This window comes from Pezoporus flaviventris, unplaced genomic scaffold (genome assembly GCF_033815535.1).
Source record: "Pezoporus flaviventris isolate CSIRO_AGI_PZ_B2104156 unplaced genomic scaffold, CSIRO_AGI_Pfla_v1 ptg000015l, whole genome shotgun sequence".
In the NCBI taxonomy this organism is placed as follows: Eukaryota; Metazoa; Chordata; class Aves; order Psittaciformes; family Psittacidae; genus Pezoporus; species Pezoporus flaviventris.
The window spans coordinates 38,461,623-38,484,111 of record NW_026892563.1 but is presented as its reverse complement, the minus strand read 5'-3'; the positions used below and the strand labels follow the sequence as shown (position 1 = coordinate 38,484,111).

The 22,489-nt window shown below is 50.6% G+C and overlaps 2 protein-coding genes across 2 annotated transcripts in view; both read right to left on the bottom strand.

Annotated features, from left to right (window-relative positions):
• The window catches only part of CUNH12orf57 (chromosome unknown C12orf57 homolog), a 27,472-nt gene extending 5,695 nt beyond the window's left edge, over positions 1-21,777 (bottom strand). The window contains exon 1 of the mRNA XM_061454157.1: positions 21,773-21,777. The gene's annotated coding sequence lies outside the window, so the exon portion shown is untranslated. The remainder of the gene's footprint in view (positions 1-21,772) is intronic.
• Positions 1-22,489, bottom strand: part of ATN1 (atrophin 1) — a 26,862-nt gene extending 4,373 nt beyond the window's left edge. The window contains exons 1-6 of the mRNA XM_061454156.1: positions 22,156-22,489; positions 3,542-3,711; positions 3,213-3,350; positions 2,744-2,857; positions 439-2,441; positions 21-237 (exon numbers count right to left, since the gene is read on the bottom strand). Of these exons, the coding sequence (XP_061310140.1) occupies positions 21-237; positions 439-2,441; positions 2,744-2,857; positions 3,213-3,350; positions 3,542-3,619 (2,550 nt within the window). The 5' untranslated portion in view covers positions 3,620-3,711; positions 22,156-22,489. The remainder of the gene's footprint in view (positions 1-20; positions 238-438; positions 2,442-2,743; positions 2,858-3,212; positions 3,351-3,541; positions 3,712-22,155) is intronic.

Here is a 22,489-nt window from a genome sequence, read left to right as displayed (position 1 = left end):
AATGGGACCCCCAGACTTACCACGCTTCTCTCCAGCTCCCGCTCCTTCTCCCGCTCCCGCTCCTTCTCCCGCTCCCGCTCCCGTTCCTTCTCTTCCCGCGCCTTCTGCTCAGCCTCTCGCCTCACTTTCTCCACCAAGTCTGCCCTTTTCTTGGCCAACTTGGAGCCATCGAGGGGCACGAAGTACAGATCCGTGCGGGAGCAGGAGTTGAAGCCACGGTCCAGGTGCTTGTTGAATCTAGGGGCAAGAGGCAAAGCCTGTCAGTGCAGCAGGGGCTGGAGGGCAGGAATGGGGACGGGGCAGATAAAACCAAGCCCAAAAGTGTAAGAAAGGGAAGAGCATCACGGAAAAAGCAAAAGGGTGCAGGTGTACCCCACGCTTGGGGCGCCCTCCCTTTCCCTGCCCCATATGTCCCTCCCCAGCGCAGGGACACCTCACCTGGCTGACTGGCTGGCGTGGCTGGGCACATCCACCACCTTGGGAGGCGGCGAGGGGCTGCGAGCCGGCGGCACGGGGCTCTCGGGGGGCTCGTACTCCTCTGACGGCTCCTGCTTGATCTGTGCAGCGCTGAGGGGCAGCGGGGGCGCAGGGGGGGCCGGGGCGGCCATGCTCCCCGGCAGGGCTGCTGGGGCAGAGGGGGCAGGCGAGGGGGCTTTGTAGCCCCCTGCCACGGGGGAGGAAGCCACCCGGTAGCCGGGAGGGGTGGCTGCTCGGAAAGGGGCAGCTGAGGAAGCAGGGGGGGACCCTGGCTTGTAGGGGACCGGGGGCTGGAAGGTGGGGACAGGCGAGGCCGCCCGCTTTCCATAGGGGACCACAGCCGACGGGGGTACCGGGGGTGAGACTGTCTTGTAGGGGGCTGCCGAGGGGGAGGCCATGGTAGCGATGACAGTGGAGAGGGTGGTGGCAGTAGAGGTGACCGGAGGGCCAGCCCCATGGGCAGGGGAGGGGGGTGGCGGCGGGGGGAAGGTGTAGGTGGCAGGACTCTGGCCCGGCGGGTGAGCGCACATGCTGGGATAGCTTCCCTGGGAAGAGGAGGCGGAGGAGGATGAAGAGGAAGAGGAGGAGGATGAGGAGGAGGAAGAGGGGGGTGCAGCGGCAGTGGCTGAGGGAGCCTGGCTGTAGGCAGCCTGGCTGTGGGGAGGGTAGAGGCGCAGCCCATAGGTAGCATGGGAAGGATGATGGCTGTTTGACTCCAATCCATGGGGGTAACCCCCAGGGGCCTGGGGGGGAGCTGCGGCTGCTGGGGAGACCCCCCCACCGCTCCCATGCCCGTGGTGATGCTGCTGGGGGGGCTGCTGGTGATGGGGGGGCTGGCCAGGGAAGGGGGCAGCTGGGTGGGAGCCTGCATTGCCCAAGGGGCGGCTGTAGGGGGGTGGCCCCTGGCTCCAGACGGGCTGGGAGGGCAGGGAGGGCTGGGTGTACTTGGGGGGCTGGCTGGACACAGACAGGCCACTGGGTGGGGGGAAGGAGTGCCCATAGGAAGCACTGTAACTGGGCAGGGGCTGGGCCGGGGAGGGCTGCGGGTACTGAGCTGAGGAGCTCGAGGGTGGCAGCGGTGGGGGGGCATAGGGATAGCGGGAGGGGGCTAGGGCCGGTGCCTTGTCCTGCCCCATGCCGTGGGGCGAAGGAAGATGGGTGCTCAGGGCCTGCCCCACCATGCCCGGGGAGCTGGAGGCAGCCGCAGCATTGTTGAGCGGGCGCAGGGCTGGGGGAGGAGGCAGATTGGCAGAGACGTGGGGGAAGGAAGGGGCCGAAGCAGGGGGGGCGGCTGGAGGGTTGGCTGGGGGCGTCTTCTGGGGGGGGAGCCCCCCAACCACTGACGCCAGAGAGATGGGGGTGGTGGGTGGCGGGTTGTGCTTGGCACCGAGGGTCTGCTCGCGTACCCCCGGTGCGGGGAGACCCCCCACGCCACCGGGAATCTTGGTCCCAACCTGGACCACATTGGCTGTAGGGTAAAGAGGAGCATGGGAGGAGGAGGATGAGGAGGAAGAGGAGGAAGAGGAGGAGGAGGAGGAGGAAGGAGGAGCAGGAGGGGCAGCGGCAGCAGAGGAGGACGTGGGTGTCTGTGGGGCTTGAGCCTGGAAGAGGCGTGAGGGCTGGCCATCCAGCTGGGAGTGGTAGCTCCCCGCCGGGGGTCCCTGGGGGTGCACCTCGCCCGGGAGCCCGAAGCTGGGCTCGGGTGGACGGGGCAGGCTGTCAGGAGCGGGAGCTACCGGCGGGCTCTGTGGGAAGAGTGGAGGGTGGTGGTAGGAGTGAGACGGCCCCTGGGACAGCACGGAGGAGGAGTCGGAGTCATTCTCCACGCTGCCAGGGCTGTAGACGCTGGGCGAGGTGCTCCTGTTATCCTGGTCAATGTCCCGAGGGTCACTGCTCATCTCATCGTTGAAGCTGTGGCCATCGAGGCTGTCAACATCAGATGGGGATGGAGGACAGGGCAACTCCTGAAGTAGGGAGAAGGAGGAGAGGGGCATTATGTGGCCTCCCAGACCATGTGTGCATGAGCCAGGTTCTTGCCACTGAGCTGGGAAAGTCAGGGCATGTGCCCAGCTTCCAGAGTGTGGCAGTTCCCTGTAGGCAAGGCAAAAGAGAGAGAGAGCCTCTATCTGCTCAGTCATTGCTCCCGGTGGCAGCTCTGTATCCAGGCAGATGACATTTAGGTTGGAGGAGATGCACAGGTAGGGAGCAGGAGACTCCTCTGCCCTAGACCTGGGACGCGCCAGCAGCCACAGATGGGAGAGCTCACCTCGGTCTTGGTTTTTTTGGGAGCATTGGTGTCCTCCCCTTCACTCTCTGAGATCTCTTCTGCTCGGCCCTGCTTGCTGCCCTTCGGGGCGCAGGATTCCTCCACCCGGCCTTTCTGCAAGGGAGAGGACAACAGGGAGGTGGACAGTCATAAGGGAACACAACCTGCAGCAAGCCAGATACAGCCACCGTGGTGCTTGTGTTGAAGACCTTAGCAGAGGAACAGTGAGTGAGGATTAGGGCAAAAATTTGCACTGAAAAGGGCTGGTGGGACTGAAGACCAGTGCTTGGGAGCTGGCAGGAAGCGTAAGACGCTGAGGATGAAGGAAGGATCCCCTCCTTTCCAGAGAGTTAACCCAGCATGGATCCTTGGTGGATCCCTTCTGGTTTGCTTCCCTGGATCCCTGGATGGATCCCACACCATCTGAGCAGCGCTGGGGCACCCCAACTCAGGCACTAACTCACGCTACCTTTGTCGCTTGCCGGGACTTCTCAGCCTTGCCATCACTGCTGGAGGTGCTGACACCCCCAGGGGAAGCTCGGCCCCGTGACCTGAGCTCCTCTCGGGGCCCTGGAGTCTCTTTCTTCCGTCCACTCCGCATTGACATCTACGAGAGGGATCACTGGATCAGTCCTGCTTTGTATCTCCCTCCACCCTGCCCTGTCCCCAGCCTCGCAAAGCCCCTGAACCCCTGGCACTGCAACACACCAAGCTCACGTCCACCCGCTTTGCTGTGAGTCTCAGTCCCAAACCAAGGCTTGGCTCTGGTGTCCCACCCCCCTCTCCCATCTCACGTACTGAGTCCTTGTTCTGTCGCGTCTTCATTCTTTTGGGTGTGGGACCCCCATTCTCCTTGGCCCGGTTTGATGAAAACATAAATCTTTATCACTCCGTGACCCCCTTCAGCTGCTCCTGGGGACACAGACACTGGGAAGAGCGGTTCTTCAGGAAGAAGGTCCTGGTGAATCCTGAAAAGCAGACAAGCAGGTGAGAGGGAAGAAACACAGAGTGGTTTACTATAGAAACATGACAAAATTATTACTGTTTCCTTCATTATCACCTACAGACGCAAGCATCTTTACCAAGAACATAATAAACTTCCCCAGGAGTGGGGGAAAAGATCTGGCTACTGCCACATCTCATTTCCAATTGCTTGGAAGAATACCCACCTAGTGCAAGACAGTCAGGGCCCCACAGTGCTCTGGAGGAAGCAGGGGGGAATGGTTAGCAGGGTGCTAACTGGCCTCTGGAATTATTTCAGTGTTTTGATTTCCTTTTTTTACTGGATCTTCAGAAAGAGAGAGGAAAAAATAATGGGAAAGTGCTTTAAAATATTCCTAATGGCATGGGAGTTCTGACTTCCTAAGTTCCTCTTTGCACTTGTTGTCAGTGAAGTAAGTTACACTACCCTTAGCTGGCTGTGTGCTGTCATTAGCTAGCTCTGTATAATGAGCCCCCAGTGGCCTTTGCTCAGGGGGTATTACACAGTCCTGCCCTCTCAAGAGCATATGCACATGCATATACACACCGGCATGTTATGCAGTCTGACGATGAGGCTTGCTTAGGCTGTTCAATGCCCAAGGTACCCAAGTAGGTGTGAGAAAATGTATTTAGCTTTAATCTCACATGACACAAGCAGAATCAGCTCTGTTTAGTTTGAAGTGCCTGCCCATGTCTCATTCTCCTCCATACACTGGACTGTGTCTCAGTGTACCAAACAGGGTCATGCTCAGAGATGCAGGGTACATTCCTAACACTTTGCAGCAGTAGGAAGAGTTCTGAGATACCTCTGAATAAATTCACAACTTTGTGCTACATCCAAAAGCACTGCAGGTATTTAACACCCTGTTACACCACACAGTTCCTAGTTCAGGGTATGAAAGCACCGCGACTGTATTAGCCTGGGAAATGGACTGAAGTGACTCAGGGATGATGCTCCAGAAGCTGGTTTGCTTGGCTCCACCCAGCTTGAGATCTTTTGCACTGCACTGCACAGAGGTTAACCAAAAAGAAACTGTCCTTCCCCAGCCTGTCCTATACTCGGCCTCTCGAATGGACAATGTATAAGACAAGGAAACGTGTCCTGTGGATGAGGCATCAGGACTAAAGCAACACATCTCCTGGGTTATATTCTCTGATCTGGAAGCATGGAGAAATTTTGTCAACAAATATCTCCAACCTGGGACTCCTAAAGGCCATCCCAGACGTGGAAACATCAGCTTCCACCTGGCCAGGGCAGGAGCAGTCTGGATGCACTCTCATTTTTCTGAGAAGGGAACTGAAACCAGGGATCAAGACAAAGGCAACAGACAGAGTTCTTGTACCTCCTGTGCAGCCCTGCTGTTGGACTGTGTGACCCCAGGGTCACTGCCTTCCACTGCCTCCATCTCCCTACCTGGGAAAAGGGAGTAATGACACTGACCTGTTTCTTCTGTGGCTCCACATTTTCCCTGACCAATGCTCAGAGCAACTCATTGGAAAAGTACTTGGGAAGAGCAGGGGATTGTTTGTGTTAATTTCATTAATATTTTATTTGACCCTCATTGTGAAAGCCACAGGGGACTCATCCTGCATTAATTCCCACACACAACAATTCATTAATGGAGACCTCTTTCTTAATAGAAAACTAGCTCAGGATGGTTTAGAGCTGACTTGCCAGAGGCAGAGCACTCTCCTCATCCCTCCCAGCTGACACCTTTTGCAGCCTTCCATTTCTGTCTCACTACGGCCTTTGGTTGCTAACTCAGCTGGCTACACCGATGCTATTCTAGATAAGCATCTAGAATTAACATCTCTCACATGAAGCAAACAATGTAAGTCAGGCTATCCTAATTTAACTCAGCTTCAACACACGCCACGTTGGCAACCTTCGAGTATTAGCTCAGCTCTGAATACACAGAAGCAGCAATGGCGCATTACCAATATGTCAGTGCTCTTTATGTGCTACCCACACCTCCCACACCAAAGAACTGGGCATCATAACACAGCACACGGGTCTCACTTCAGCTTTCCAGGAACCTTGGTATGGTAATTATGGTCTTCTTCCCAGAGAAGCATCTGTGGCCAACCACATACTGAAACTTCCCTTTAAAAACAGAGATACCAACTCAGTACTTATGTCAACCAGTGAATATGCAGCACCAAACAAAGGCAGACACAAACAGGCATGATTCAGTAGGCAGAATTAACCACTGGGGCAGAAGTTTCTATCACTTAAGAGAGCAAATGCTTTGCTAAAACACGTCCCAGAACTGACACACACATTACTAGGCACTGTACAGCAACTGTTATGTCAGGGGGCAGGTGAGAGGATCACGACACTGCCTTCTAATTTTAACATCTATGAAATAAAAGCTTGCAATGTGAGCCTTGACAATTAACAAAGTCACACCTAACCCTTCCCATCACTGAAGATCCCTGTAATCGTCTCTGAAGAGTTCTTAGGGCTCTGTGATTTTGGAAAGGAAATGAGACATTTGGCAGGTTTGCTGTCAAAGGGACAACCTTTTCCTGGCCCTATGAAGCCCTTTACAGGTTTAACGGCATTATGAGGCACTGCAAACGGCTATTTGCTTTTTGCGTTTTGTACAACCCAGCTTGGTTTGGCTTCATGCCCAAACCCCTCCATATTCTCTTGTAAGCTCTGGTGCAGTCTCCTCCAAGCAACACACACTCAACAGGCATCCCCACATGGGATCCAAAATGGATCCTGCTCCTCCTCTCCCCCAGCTTCAAGCAGTTCTCCTTGCCAAAGGTGGACTGTCCTGCACAGGCAGCCAGGAGCTCACAGGAGGCTCCAGATCCTCTTTTGCTGAGGGATGCAGGTTAAGTTCTCTTCTTCCCAGGCTACTGTATGAAGCAACTCTCCACAGGTAACAAAACCAGAGTCAGGTCCATCTCAAAGGAGATGCACTCAAGTTAAGCATATACCCTTGGTCTATCCAGAACACTGGGTGGATGTTTGTGCTTGGCTCAGGGCAGCCAAGTCAGACTGAAGACTGACTGATGTCTTGGACTGAGGGCCTGAGAAAATAAACCTTCCTAAATGGCAAGAGAAGCAGCAGAAATGGGAATGGAACCAAGCTGTCCACGACAGGTTTTGGGGACTTGGCCAGCACTGTAAATGATAAATGAGTCGTGCCCCAAATCCACAGAGGGCTGAAAGGCTTTTTCACTTTGGCCAGAGCTCAATGGCAGAGCAAGCGCCAGGATAGGCTGCTCCAGTCTGCCTGAGAAGGTTAAAAGCCACCTAAGGTCAACTAGATCTCCCTGGGGCCAGTGACAGGAGAAGGGAGATTTGAAGGCTGCTTCAGAGCTAGCACCACCATTACTTCAGCAGCATGTCTTTAGCTAGCAGACATTTGACAGCTGATCTCAGTGAGGACTGAATCAGGACTTAAGAGTTACCATGGTCTCTTCCCCTTCTTTTGCATTACTCCTCTCTTGGGAACAAAAAAACCCAACACCCAAACCAAACGAGCAAACAAAAGGCCACCCAAGAAAACAAACCGAACATCTGCTTGGTTTTATGATCTGCTATTCTTGATCTCCAACTGAAATGCCCCAGCAATCCCAGGCAGATTCAGACCTGGTCCAAGCACGACAGGAGGTGCACCAAGCAGAATGCGACTCTGGCACATGACACGAGAGCCCTGAGTCAGTCAGCAATGATTTGGGGGTGGAAGGGAATAGCACCGATGTAGCCTACTCTCTCCACTGAAGCTCTGCCTGGTAGACCATGCACCAGTTGGAGGTGAAGATGTCAAAGTGTATGGCTGGATCACTCAGTCTCAAAGAAAATTAAGCAAAAGCTCTGCCACCCATCAGGACCACAAATACTGCAAGAAGGAGCAGTCTGACAGCATCTGCACTTTGAAACAAAAGGGATAGGGCCTACTGTCTGGTCCTGGGGGTGACTGGCATTACACAGCTTGCACCCAGATAGCAAAATCCTCCTATCCTCCAAAACGGGACATCTAACCTGGCCACTGGCTATCAGTGTATTCCTATGCCAAGTCCTACACCATGCTCAGGCATCATCCAGGACAGTGCTCTCTGGGACAGACTGAAGACTATACAAAGGAACACCATCCTAATGGACAGACAGTGCTGCGCACCAGTGCTGGGGCCCACTTCATTTGTTACTAGAGACATAGCCAGTGTTATCTTCCACTAGATCGTAGTCCACAGAAAGCAAGTTTGAAGTAAGGAGTCAGTGAAACTGTTTCTCCTTCAGCCCAAGTACAAATGCTCTGAAGTTCAATTCTCTTCTTTTTCTCCAGTTGGGAACTGCTGAAATCCAAAATGAACAGCATTTGGCATGCAAAGGCAGACTTGGAAGTCAGAAGATGAAAGAACTAAAAGGAGTGCTTCTCTGCAATTCATTAGCTCTGTGTTCCCATCCTGATTTTTCTCTTCCCCCTTTTGCAAAGCAATGGGTTAGCACTGGAGGGAGGAACCAGGGTGGTGAAACAAACACGGCTGCTTTCTAACACATTGCAGATGCTGGAAAGTGTTCTGAAAGTAAGATGGGGCGATAACCAATGGATCCCTCTTGATGGGTAAAGATCACTCAGAAGGGGGTGAGCAGTGGAGCAGTACAGCCAGGGGACACGTACTGTGGGTGGGAGGTCAGAAGGTGGCATATATATATATACACACATATACACACACATACACACATATACTGCCCAGTGAATGATCCCAGACATTTTTAATCCCTGTCTCCTTTTCCCTCATTGTATAAAATAAAGGGAATATTCCACAAAATGTAATGGAGTTTAACAACTGTGCAGCACCTTGAAAACATGACATTTTATCTAAAATACTGCAATCAGACAACCTGAATCACAGCATCTCCCAATGGCTAATGACTTAACTTCATGCTTTAACTCTGGCATCTTCTATAGGCCATGGTGGAGAAAGCAAGAGACGCAAGAGGAAGGGCACAGTGTGAGACAGCAATGACCAAACAGGTCAGGATGCATGTCAGAGTCTTTTGTCAGTCTTTTGACATGTACATATAGCATGACATTACTGTAAAAGCAAAAATGATTGTGTGAGCAAAGGGATTAGGATGTCAAAATGGTTGAATACCAAGATGGCAGCAGGCAAACACTTGGGGCTAATGTTATTTTGGGTGTGAATATTCCCAGGAGTTGCAAGCTTTTTATTACTCGGTAAATTTTGTTGAGAAGAAATGTATTTATATGACATGAAATAAAAGGCAGTTTTGAAATACAGGCATTTTTGTTTAACATCCAAGCTGAATGAAGTCTCTTGATTTAGATCTATCTGTGTATGTAAGAAAGGAGCAGGTTCACAATCCCTTCGTAAGACGGTCATAAGGTTCGAGACCACCTGAGGAATCTGAACACACAAGTCACAGAATCATAGAATAGTTAAGGTTGGAAAGGATTTTAAGATCATTGAGTTCCAACCCCCTGCCATGGGCAGGGACACCTCACACTAGACCATGTTGCCCAAGGCTCTGTCCAACCCGGCCTTGAACACTGCCAGGGATGGAGCATTTACCACTTCTCTAGGCAACCCGTTCCAGTGTCTCACCACCCTCACAGTAAAGAACTTCTGCCTTATATCCAGCCTGACCTCCCCTCTTTTGGTTTGAACCCATCACTCCTTGTCCTATTGCTACAGTCCCTGCTGAGGAGTCCCTCTCCAGCATCCCTGTAGCCCCCTTCACATACTGGAAGCTGCTCTGAGGTCTCCACGCAGCTTCCCTTCTCCAGGCTGAACAGCCCCAACTTTCTCAGCCTGAGACCCATGAGACCCAGTGAAATGCATCCCAGAGTCCTGAGGGAATTGGCCAATGCATCTGTCATCATATCTGAAAAGTCGTGGCAGTCAGGCCAAGTCCCCAGTGACTGCAGGAAAGGGAATATGGCCCCATTGCTAAAACGTAACAAGGACCCTGTGAACTACAGACCAGTCAGCCTCACCTCAGTGCCTGGCATGATCATGGAGCAAATCCTGCTGGAAGACATGTCAAAACATACGGAAGACAGGGCAGTGATTAGAGACAGCCAACACAGCTTCACCAAAGGCAAGTTTGGACTGACTAATCGAGTGGCCTTCTATGATGGAGTAACTGCATCAGAGGACAAGGGAGAATGTACTGATGTCATCTACCTGGACTTCTGTAAGGCCTTTGACACAACATTCTCACCACTAAATTGGAGTGATATGGGTTTGATAGATAAGGAATGGAATAGATGGCTCTGCGCATCTGAGAGTTATAGTCAACAGCCCAATGTCCAAGTAGAAACCAGTAATGAGTGGTGTCCCTCAGCAGTCTATACTGGGACCAATACTATTTAATATCAGGTCAAGGGAGGTGATTCTGCCCCTCTACTCTGTTCCTCTGAGACCTCAACTGGAGTACTGCATTCAGCTCTGGGGTCCCCAACACAAGAGGGATGTGGGTCCAGAGAAGGGCTATGAAAAAGATCAGGGGGCTGCAGCAGCTCTCCTATGAATACAGGCTGAGAGAGCTGGGCTTGTTCAGCCTGGAGAAGGCTCTGGGGAGACCTTAGGGCAGCTCCAGTGCCTAAAGAAATCTGTACAAGAAACCTGGTGAGGGTCTTTGGACAAGGTCCTGTAGGGACAGGACAAGGGGAATGTCTTTAACCCGACAGAGGGGAGATTGAGATGAGCTCTTACGCAGAAGCTCTTCCCTGCGAGAGTGCTGAGGCAGTGGCACAGGGTGCCCAGAGAAGCTGTGGCTGCCCCATCCCTGGCAGTGTTCAAGGCCAGGTTGGATGCAGCTTGGAGCAACCTGCTCTAGCAGAAGGTGTCCCTGCTAGGTGGCAGGGGGCTGGACTAAGGTGATCTTTAACAGGTCACTTCCAACCCAAACCAGTCTGCAATTCCATGGTTCTATGCCTAAAATAATACCTCCAATGCAAAAAAAGAACTCAGACTGAGCCAAGAGCTTTAATCCTTTTCTTATACGTACTTGTTGACCTATCTGTCAGCAGCACCTGTTGACAAACTCACCTGTCATGCTACCTAGGTGCTCCTCCTTCCTAGTAAAATAATAAAGGAAAACTCAAATGTTCACATTTCAGGAAAGGATGCCAAATCAGAGCACTAAAAATAAGCCTGCAGAGTGCTGGCAGACTTGGAAGACAAAGCCAGTTTATGTTTTATGAAGTCTATATTAACATTTTGTTTTCTTAATTCTGTACAACCATGAGGAGTAAGAACATTATTTTAAGCATGAAAGTTGTAATTCTGGTACCTCCATTCAATGAAAAACAGATCTGAGCAAAAAAAAAAAAAAAAAAGGTCTTTTCTGACAAGCAGAGTGAAGTAAAAACAATTAGAGCTACAGCAAGGTAATAAATAATTAAAAAACCATGCATTTAACAATAGCTTAATTTACAGCATAAAAGAATATATTAGTTTTGGCAGGCATAAATGAAACTGAAGTTTGATTCACTCAATGAAGGTTGGATGTACTAAAGCAGGTCCCGTTAATCATAAAACGATTCCTGAGGGCACACTAAAGTGACTGTAAGTATGGAACAGATTTGCTTAAAAATCTCCAAAGAATCATTCCATTTCCCCAGAGGAGGCCTCGGGATCTCTTAGAGACACAGGCTGGCAGAGCCCAGTGGAGGATCACAGAATGCAACACACTGGGCTCTTCCCTTTGTGAGTGAGATGGAGGCCTGTGGGTGCACCATGCAGAAGAAAGATACTCCACTCTCCATAGTCACTGTTTTGAGAAGTGCTGCATCTTCTTTATTAGGAACACCTCAGCTCACCTCACCTGTGGAGCTGTCAGGGTTTAAGGGTCTATTGTAATACCTGACACTTGTTTTTATACACATATACCCCTTCACTAAGGAACGCAAAGGAAATTACTCAAAGACATAACTTCCTAATTGCCCAGGGACTTAAAGGAAGATGTAAGGCACAGCTACAGGTCTCTGCTCCAAACTCCTGCTCACTGCTGAGCTGACCCCGTATCTAGATGGGGCTGCTGAGAGCTTTGTCCAGACAAGTCCTAAACATCTCAAAGAATAAAGCTTCCCCAGCTGACCTGGGATACCCATTCCAGTGTGGAAACACTCACTAACAGCTGTAATTTCCTTGTTGCAACTTATGACTGTGATTCCATGTATGATAGCTCCTTGCTGTTGACACATGGAAGTTATTCACCTGAGGGCTCAGAGCCCTCAGTCCCAGACAAAGCAATCAGTATGTGGAGAAGAACCAGAGGGAAGGAAGCCCAATAGCTAGAAGGATCAAACTCTGCAAATGGTTATGAATTAATGAAACGCTGGAAGTCCCAGGCTAGGTGGAAGAAAGCCTGATGGCATCTCACAAGGATCAATGTCCAAGAGCAAGGCCCTGCACATCTGGATCAGGGCAATCCCAAGCACAAGTACAGGCTGGGCAGAGAACAGACTGAGAGCAGCCCTGAGGAGAAGGACCTGGGGGTGTTGATCGGTGAGAAAGTGAACATGACCCAGCCTCAGTGTGTGCTTGAGCCCAGAATCCTGCCGGGTCCTGGGCTGCATCAAAAGGAGCATGACCAGCAGGTCAAGGGAGGTGGACCTGCCCCTCTACTCTGCTCTCGTCAGACCCCACTTGGAGCACTGTGTGCAGTTCTGGTGTCCTCAACATAAGAAGGACATGGAGCTGCTGGAGCAAGTGCAGAAGAGGGGCCACAAAGATGATCAGAGGGCTAAAGCATCTCTCCTATGAACACAGGCTCAGTGTTGGCCTTGTTCAGGCTGGAGAAGAGAAGGCTCTGGGGAGACCTTAAAGCAGCTCCACTGCCTAAAAAAATCTGTGCAAGAAATCTGTAGAGGGACATTTTACAAGGGCCCGTAGTGACAGGACAAGGGGAATGGCTTTCATCTTAGAGAGGACAGAATTAGATTGGATGTAAGGCAGAAGCTCTTCCCTGTGAGGGTGCTGAGGCACTGGCACAGGGTGCCCAGAGAAGCTGTGGCTGCCCCATCCCTAGCTCAAGGCTAGGTTGGATAGGGCTTGGAGCAACATGCTCTAGCGGAAGGGGTCCCTCCTGATGGAACTGGATAAGCTTTAATATCCCTTCCAACCCAGACCATTCTGTGATTCTATGATGTCCTACCTGGCAATGGCATTACATTAGGACACACTGTTAGTATCGCAGAGAATCACAATTTAAGAGATAAGAGAATACAATACTAAAGAAGCAAAACAAGGATGGATACAGCAAAAGGGCAAAGGGAAATCTATGTGGCTGATGAAAGCCAGTTAATGATGGTAATAACAAGGATGAGAACTGAGAACTGTAAAAGGACTTTCCAAGAGTGACTGTGGGCAACTGATAACAGGCAATTAAACAGCACATGAATTTTATCTAGATAAATATTATGCAGTGCATACACAGAGAAAAAAACAACTCCATCTCCATATATAAAATGATGGACCCTCACTCAAGAGTGATCCCCTTGGGATAGGAGAGGCAAATCCATGAAAATGTCACCTTTGTCTTGAGCAGCCATCAGGAAACTGAACCACATGCTAGAAATTCATGAGAAAGGAACTGGAAACAAAACAGAGAAAGTCATCATGCTCTTGCACAAACCCATGGCTTCCCCACATCTTCGAATGTGTGTGCAGTTCTGCTCCTTCCACAGGAGCTAGAAAGGGCAATGAAGAGGCATGATCGAGCAGATTAGACATCTCCATCCAGAGAAAAAGTTATTGAGTGAGTATGTGATCAAGGACTGGAAAACCAGGAAAAGCAGAGGGTAGGTAGGAAATTATTTTCCACTGTCTTTTCCAGCACAAGGACGTAGGACCATCAGATAACACTACAAGGAAACAATTTCAAAAACAACCACCAGACAGGTGTTCTTGAACTGGGTGGCTGCAGAATTCCCAGTCAAAGGACACTACAGGTGTTAGAAGATAGCATGGATTTGCCAGGAAACTCGATAATTTCATGGAAGAAAGAATAACTGGTGCTTTCTGAATGGCTAGAGACCACATCCAGCTATAGCAGTCCCTCTGCCAAAACCAGTTTGAAGCTGCAGGAGCATCAGAGGAAAACAGCACATAAGCTTGCCTTAATTTACCCTTTTTGCCAGGGATTTGGAGCAAAGGATGTGGACTAGATGGACCTAATAGAGTCATTGGCATGTCTTTAAAAAGTTCAGTCAGACGGGGTATTTCAGCTAACTGAGAAGGCTGGTATAAGAACAAATGGGTATAACAAGGCCACCAACAGTTTGAAGATGGACATGAGAAGACCCTTGGCCATACCGTGAAGCTCAAAACCAGCCATCACTGAAGCAAAACAGAGGCAAAAGCAAATCATTAAGACAGAATTCAGTCTGTCTGCAAACAGGTATGGTGCCCAAAGAGACTGGGAGGCAGGCCTGAAGGGCAAAGGACTCCAGGAAGGCTGGGCATTCTTCAAGAAGGACATCTTAAAGGTGCAGAAGCAGGCCAACCCCATGTGCTCAGACATGTGCTAGCAAGGAAGAAGACTGGCCTGGCTGAACAGAGAGCTGTGACTGGAATTTGGGGGGGGAATGAAGAGTTTATGGCTTTTAGAAGAAGGGGCAGGCAACTCAAGAGGACTACAAGGATGTTGTGTGGTTATGCAGGGAGAAAATGAGAAGGGCTAAAGCCCAACTAGAATCTGGTTACTGCCATAGACAGACAATAGACAACAAGACAAAAAAATGATTCTATAAATACATTAGTAACAAAGGGAGGACTATGGAGAGTCTCCATACTTCAGTGTTGGAGGAAACAAAGTGATAAAGGATGAGAAAAGGCTGCAGTACTTAATGCCTTCTTTGCCTCAGTCTTTAACAGCCAGAGCAGTTGTTCTTCAAGTACCCAGCCCCCTGAGCTAGAAGACAGGAACAAGGAACACAATGAAGCCTTCATAATCCAAGGGGAAATAGTCAACAACCTGCTACTACTTCAAACAAGTCTATGGAGTCAGGTGGGATCCAAGGGCACTGAGGGAGCTGGCACAAACGCTCACTAAGCCACTTTCCTATCATTTACCAACAGTCCTGACCAGGGAGGTCCCAGTTGACCGGAGGGTAGCAAATGTGATGCCCAGCAACAAGAGGAGCCAGAGGAGGATCTGGGGAACTCCAGGCCTGTCAGTCTGACCAGGGAAGCAGATTATGGAGCAGATCATCTTGAGCACCATCACATGGCACGTACAGGACCGCCAGGTTCTCTGCTGCTCCAGTCAGCAGAGGTTTATGAAAAGCAGGTTCTGCTTGACCAACCTCATCTCCTTCTATAACAAGGTGACCCACTCAGTCGATGAGGGAAAGGCTGTGGATATTTGTTTATCTGGACTTCAGTGAGGACTTTGACACAGTTTCTAACGGCATTCTCCTAGAGAAACTGGCTGCTCATGGCTTAGATGGGCATATGCTTCACTGGGTGAAAGACTGGCTGGATTACTGAGCCCAAAGGTGTGGAGTTCAATCCGGCTCGTGGCCGGTTACAAGTGGTGTTCCTACAGCTCAGTTCTGGGGCCAGTTCTGTTTATCAGTGATCTGGATGAGGGGATTGAGATCACCCTCAGGAAGTCTGCAGACCAAGCTGGGCGGAGTGTTGATGTGTTTGAGGGGGGAAAGGCTTTACAGAGGGATCTGGACAGGCTGGATCGATGGGCTGAGGCCAGTGGTATGTGGTTCAACAAGGCCAAGTGCTGGGTCCTGCATTTGGGCCACAACTTCCTGCAATGCTCCAGGCTTGGGGGAGAGTGGCTGGAACGCTGCTCATGGAAAAGGACCTGGGGGTGCTGACTGATTGAACACAAGAAGCTCGTGCCCAGGCAGCACAAGCCAACAGCATCTTGCCTGTATCAGCACCAGTGTGGCAGCAGGGCCAGGGCAGTGACTCCCTCTGTGCTGGGCACTGGTGAGGCTGCACCTCAAATCTTGTGTTCAGTTCTGGGTTCCTCACTACAAGAAAGACATTGAGGTGCTGGAGCGGGGCCAGAGAAGGGCAATGGATCTGCTGTAGGGTTTAGAGAACAAATCTCATGAGGAGCTGCTGAGGTAACTGGGGTTGTTCAGTCTAGAGAAAGGGAGGTAGAAGGGAGACCTTACCGCTCCCTTCCTACAACTACCTGAGAGTGTAGCAACGTGGGCATTGGGCTCTGCTCCCAAGTAACAAACATTTGGGCAATTTGCACCAGGGGAGGTTTAGCCTGGATATTAGGAAAAATTTCTTCACCAAAAGGGTTACCAAGAACTGGAACAGGCTGCCCAGGGAAGTGGTGGAGTCACCACTTCTGGAGGGATTTGAAAGATGTGCTTTTAGGGACATAGTTTAGTGGTAGACTTGACAGTGTTAGGTTAACTGTTGGACTTGATGATCTTAAATGTCTTCTCCAGCTTAAATGAGTCTATGATTCTGTGACTTTGCAGACAGTGCCCAAGGACACTCTTGATTCTGTTTCTAGAGATTCACGACTGACAGCAAAGTCAATGCAAGTGCCATCTGTGCAAAGGGCAAGTATCTGACCATGATGATGACAAACAGACACATCCAGAAGTAAAGGAGTGAACTGATGCCAGGAGATGGGCACAGAAACAATCATCCAGCAGACCTGAGACTGATAAGCTTTGATTCACTCCCTTGCCTGGGATCCCACAGCTTTTCCTTGATTTACAGAACTGGTGAAGTGGGATGATTCTGTTCTCACCTCTGGGGCTGAGGGAGGGGAAACCCAATGGTGTGTCTATGAAGATTAACATGGAAAGAGATCACTGGAAGTCTCCACTCAAAGTCCCTGCTCATAGTAAACTGTAAAGCTAGGTGAGGTTGTCACAAGCATCTCAGAAAACAGAATGTCCCCATCCTCCCTGGCAACCTATGCCAGTGCTGAACCACCTTTGGGAGGAAGGAGAGGTTTTTATCTTACATATTTCACCAAGTTCATGATGAAGTATGATTTTCATTCTAATGATTTTATGAAATCAGAACACACAATGGCTAAAACAAGGTCTTCCTGGTCACGATACAATGAAGGATTAAAAGTCACAAGTATCTAAACTTCTCCCTGACCCCAAGAGAATTCAAAGCAAGCAATTCATGCCAAAGTGCTACCACCTCCAGATAATATAACCTGCCTTACCAATCACAGACACCAGCCTCCACCTCTCATGTGGGCACCTGAGCCCAAGACTGAGCCCAAAGTATTGAGGATTTTTACATCATGGAATCAACAAGGCTGGAAAAGACCTTTAAAATCAAGAAGAGAAGACTGTAGAATGCTTTCAAGGATGAAGATCCAAGGATACCTTGTAATTAACAGCTGATAGCAAACAGAACATGAGTTCCCAGTACAAGACTTCTGAGGGGGTTACTCCTGAATGAATGAAACCACTGGTGCATAGAGAGGAATCTTCTTCAGGAGCAGGAATAGAGAGACCATTTTTACCTGACTACATACATGACTGGTGTGACCTTTATGGGAGTAGCATGGGCAATTTCCACTCGTGTACTCCAAAAAAAATGCTGACAAATTGAAAACTACCAAAATAGAACAAAGAAGGATTTCTAGAATCTCCTCTCCCCCTTACAGAAAGAGCCTTAAAAAGCCCAGTATATTTAGCTTATCACAGAAAAGGTTAAAAGACACATTAAACATGGCCTACGAGTACTACAAAGGGAGAAGGCTGCTGACAGCAGAGGGCTCTTTAACATGCAAGACCCAATGGATCTAGCTGAAACTAGACAAATTCCACACAGAAAACGTGCAAAATCTGAAAAGTAGGAGGAAGCAGTCACTTGGAAAACTTGCCCAGGGATCTAATGTATACCTGGAAATCTTTAAGGGCTTTATTTATTCTATTCTAAAATAAATACCTTTAATATTTTCTGTAAAGACCACCAGGTGACACTTCCTGCCATGTGCTGTGCACGAGAGGACCACCCAGTTGCTCACACCACGTTTTTCAATACTAAAGTCATTAGCAGTTCTATAGATAGAGAGGTTGGCCAAGAGGTGATGGAGTCTACAAGACCTGGGTGAAAATGTACTTTGAAAGCAATGGTGCAGGAAAGCTTGATGGATAATCACAACTGGATAAACCACTCTTTATAGTGGGTGGACCCTCCTCATGTGTCTGGCCATCTCTGAACAGTTCTGAGGGAATTCACTTCATCTACTGCACTGCCTGAAAGAAAAACAGTAGTATAACCGAAATACTACGCTGTAGATACACTTGTATCTGATACACTGTGTTATATATCTCAACATAAAATTTAAGATATAACATTGTGTATTATATACTGTATAATACAGGCTATTATAGATGTTGTGATATATACGCACAGGCATTAATACATATACACACAGTATATCCAATCCACTGTTCAAAGAGATGCAACCTTCACTTAAGTGATCTATAACACAGAGAGACCTTGTGGAAGAAACATCAATCAGGGTATCACCAACTGCCGGGAAGGGAGGGAAGCACAAGACTAACATTTTCCAGCTAAATTGATCTAGGGTGTCACCAGTGGAAGAGACATGAAGAAAGACTGAAAGCACCCAGCTACCCTTCCTCAGCCAAGCCCAGACAGACCGTCGTCGGCTGAAATTGCTCAGAGAAGACTCCGAATTACCCTTTGGTTTGTAGGTGAAAATACTACCACAACAATCAATCAAATATTGATATTTTTACAGGAGACAATAACAAATCAGTGTTTGCTGCCACAACAAATGCAGAAAACAGCCTGTCAGAGATTTCTGCAGGAGCACTACTAGTGGAGTTCTGGAGGTAAGTCAAGGCTTCTGAAGCGACTGTTTCCTCACAAACCTGACTTGTGTCCAACTTCTTAACATATGCCAGATCCTCCCCCCCAAAATGTTGGAAGCCCAAATCAGCCAACCAGACTAAGGGAGAGAGGAGAAGCTCAAAGTACTTGAGCTGAAAGCATCCCCTTCTGTCTCATCACTCTCCACACACATCCGAGGACATGGCTTGTGGGCTCGCAATTGCCCACCACATGACTGGAAGGACAAAAGATTCTCCAGTGTTCAGCTCAGTGCGACACAAAGAGCAATGGGACATGTGCCTGGCCAACCCAGCAACACGTCTTGGGGACTGCTGCAGCTTCAGTAACAAGCAAGGCACTTAGATGGAGCAATTCATGTTCATGTTAACCCATCCGCTGTGACCAGGCTCGGGCAGTGATCACACAAATTCATTCTGCACAGAATACAGACCACTGGTTTAACAGCATGACGTTTTCAGAGATGCTGCCACTTTTAAACACACTTGGAGCTTGTGCTGCCTTTTCCTTTGGTCTTTCAGAAATCTGTACTGCATTACTATTCTGTACTTCACGAGTAACACTCCTCAACAAGTACAGATGGAAGAGGCAGAGTGATAAACACAGGAAATACACTTCATACCTCCATAGCATCTCCTAAGGGGGGGAAGAAAGAGATCAGAAAATCTACTGGAGGCAAGAAAGTAGTTTATTTGTCTGGAAGAGAACGGGAGAAAGAAACAATAGAACTGGGGCAGACACAGCCTGACAGAGGAGGAAACCAGGTCCTCAGAAAAAAAGGCAGACACCCAAAGAGGAAAAATACAAGAGCGGGTAAACATTCAGGTACATATTTAAGGAGGGGCCCAATTGAATAAATGCTCAGACCAGTTTCAGAGAGTACCTTTGCGTATTACACCTCAGATGTAGTAAATAAATAATCCTTCCCTATACACATCTGTATTCCACAGCGACTGCTCCTCTTGACTCCAGGAGGTACCAGGGGGGTATACAAGGAGTGCCACAGGCTGAGCTTTTGGAAGAAGAAAACCTACCTGATTGATTTCAGCTACAAATAAAACCAGAATGGAATACTTCAGTTGGAAGGGACCTACAATGACCATCTAGTGCAACTGGACTAGATGCTCCTCCTCTTGAGGAAAAACACATATCAGGGTGCTTTTAGTGATGCCACTATGCTACAGAATCATAACCCCTTGCATGCCCATTATTATTTTGGAACACAAGTATGCCAACAAGAAACCTTACTGTAATTCCTTGTGCAGACAAACCTGAAGGTTTCAGAGATATCCAAGGGGTACAAAATCTAGGGGCGGAGGTAAATGCATATGAAGAAAGGTAAAGGCAGGCCACTGCAGCAGGTTAGACCTGTTAATCATCTTCATTAGGATTCACTGCACATTTCATTTTCAAATGTTTGGAGGGGTTTTATGATTTCTAGCAAGAACCATGGCACTGCACTGTTCACTTCTTGGCCATCCTTGAAAAGCTTCATCATGAAACACAACTGGGAAAGCCTGGTGTGAAAGACCAGATCATTCCCAAGAACTTGGGGAAATACACTAACGACTGGTTGTGCAGTCACCTATAACAAATATAGCAATAACAAAAATAACAATTTGGTCAAGAAACAGGGGCGGGGAAGGACGAAATTCATTCCAGTGAACAATTTGACCATTTACATTTACGTGCATCCATCCATGGTCACGATGGTCGTGGAGCTCCAGTCCCTCAGGAGTGCACGTGCAGCACAACAGCGATGCACAACACCCTCTTAGAAGAAGACTTAGAAGAAAGGAGGTTGCAGCCTTCAACTCAAACAATTGTGGGATTCAGCTGATGTGCTGACACACTGAATCCGGTGGGAAGTCAGGGCTGAACTCTAACGCTTTAGGCATAGGCATACCCGAAGGGTGTGTAACCAAGCTCCACCATTCAGGTGGACACGAAACAAATGGCATTTCCAACCCCTTCCCCCCTGCTCTCCTGCTACACACCACAGGATAATGGTCCGCTACTTCTTCCTCACTTTTTCTGTGCTGGAAAGCACAGCAGTTCCCATGTAATCCACCCAAGACAATCAGAGATAACAAAAACAGATCTGAGTGGCTAGCTTGGTAAGGACATGCTGCTCCTCAAGAACCACAGCACTGCAAAATAGACCCTGCAGACAAAAGGAATACAAATTCTTACAGTAGCCATCCTGGGAACTAAGTAACTGGCTGTGGAACTCCAGGCAGCCCCAGCACCAAGACAAACAGCAAGAAAGACACTGCCCATCTCAGAAGCAACTTGAGGCAACATACAATAGCCACCAAGGCAGAACTCGATGGCAAGCAAAGGCAGTGTGCAAAAGTGATGCCACAGTGACCAAATGGCTGCCAGTTCCAACAGCACAGCGGCCACTCGACAAAATACAACTGGCAATGCGCTGGGCAGCAGCAGCCACAGGCCGGCAGCCTGCAGAAGCCGGTGGGGCAGAACTGCCACTGCTCGCCCCATGGCACAGCCACAGCTGGGAAATACAGATGCTGCTTCTCCAAAACCCCTCAGCAGCAGACAAGCAGCCCTACACGCTGAAGGATCGCAGCCGGTTCAAAGGGAGCTCAACCACCATCCTGATGTCGCCCAACCATTCGGGTCTGGTCTGCTGCGCGGTCCCCAGGCAGCAACCTGGCTTCCAAAGGAGTGGGCAGCGGGTCCACCGACCGAGAGTGGCATCGTGGAGGGGGCGAATCCCACCCGTGCCTGCCACGGAAACGGAGGACGAGCGAACACACAGCTCCGTGCCCCGCTTCCCCCGATGGAAAACATTCCCAAATATTCCAGCCCGCACCTGCATAAGCGGGAACAATACGAGGCTCGCCGGTAGAAGGGGGCGGTTTTGGGGGCCGGCAGCGTGCCGCCCGGTCCCGTCCGTCCTCCCCCCCACCATCTCCGGCATCGCTGCGGGTCCCTCCCCACTCAGTGCGGGGCTGCGAACTCTCAAGTCCCGCCTGGCCCCCCCGGGTCCCTTCGCCGCTGGGCACCCCCCCCCCCCCCGGCCCCGCTGAACTTTCCGTTGCAGGGAAGGGGGGCTCCGCGGGCGGTGACGTCACGTAGGCGCTCAACGGGGGGTGTCCCCGCCCCGGGACCCCCGCGGCGGGCGAGGAGCCCCCTGCCCGTCCCCCATAGCCCGCTCCTCTTCCGGAGGGAGGGGGGGGTGGCGCGGAGCGGAGCGGCCGCCGCCAAAGCTAACGAGCCCCGGGCGGGCAGCATCCCCCCTTCCCGGTAATTTACGAGCGGTCCCGTCCGCCGGGGGGAGCAGGATGGGGCCGATGGGCCGCCCCCCCCTCCCCGTGCCTCCGTGACCCGCGGCGTGCCGCCGGCCTCGCCGCATCCATAACCCCGCCGGGGCAGGCACCGCCGGGGGCCCTTCCCCAGCGCCGCGGGGGTACCCCCCGCCCCCCAAACTTTGCTGTTCCCCCTCCCCACCGCTTCGCCCCCCCTCCCGACAGACGGACCGGGGGGGTGGGGGAAAACACCCACCCGCGGAAGAATGCAGCGAGTAGGCGAAAATGACAAGCAGGGCGGGAGCGGCTGTGAGCGGCCGAGGGACTCACCGGCGGCTCCGGAGGGGAGGTCGAATGAAGGGAGGAATGGAGGCGGCGAGGAGCGGGGGGAAGGGATTTAAACGCTGCCCCCCTCCCTTTTTCTCGCCCCCCCCCCCCTTCCCTTTTCCTCCCTCCTCCTTTTCCGCGCTCCCTCGTATCCTCTCGCGTCTCCGGAATAACCGGTCGGCGGCGGGGGAGGGGGGGGCAGCGGCTCCGGGGGTGCGGCGGGGAGCGGGGCCCCCGCGCCTCAGTCGCCCCCTCTCCCGCCTCGCACCCCGCGCTCAGGCGCCGCCGCCTCTGCCCCGCCGCCCTCCCACCGCTCCGACCGCGGCCCGCCTTAGCC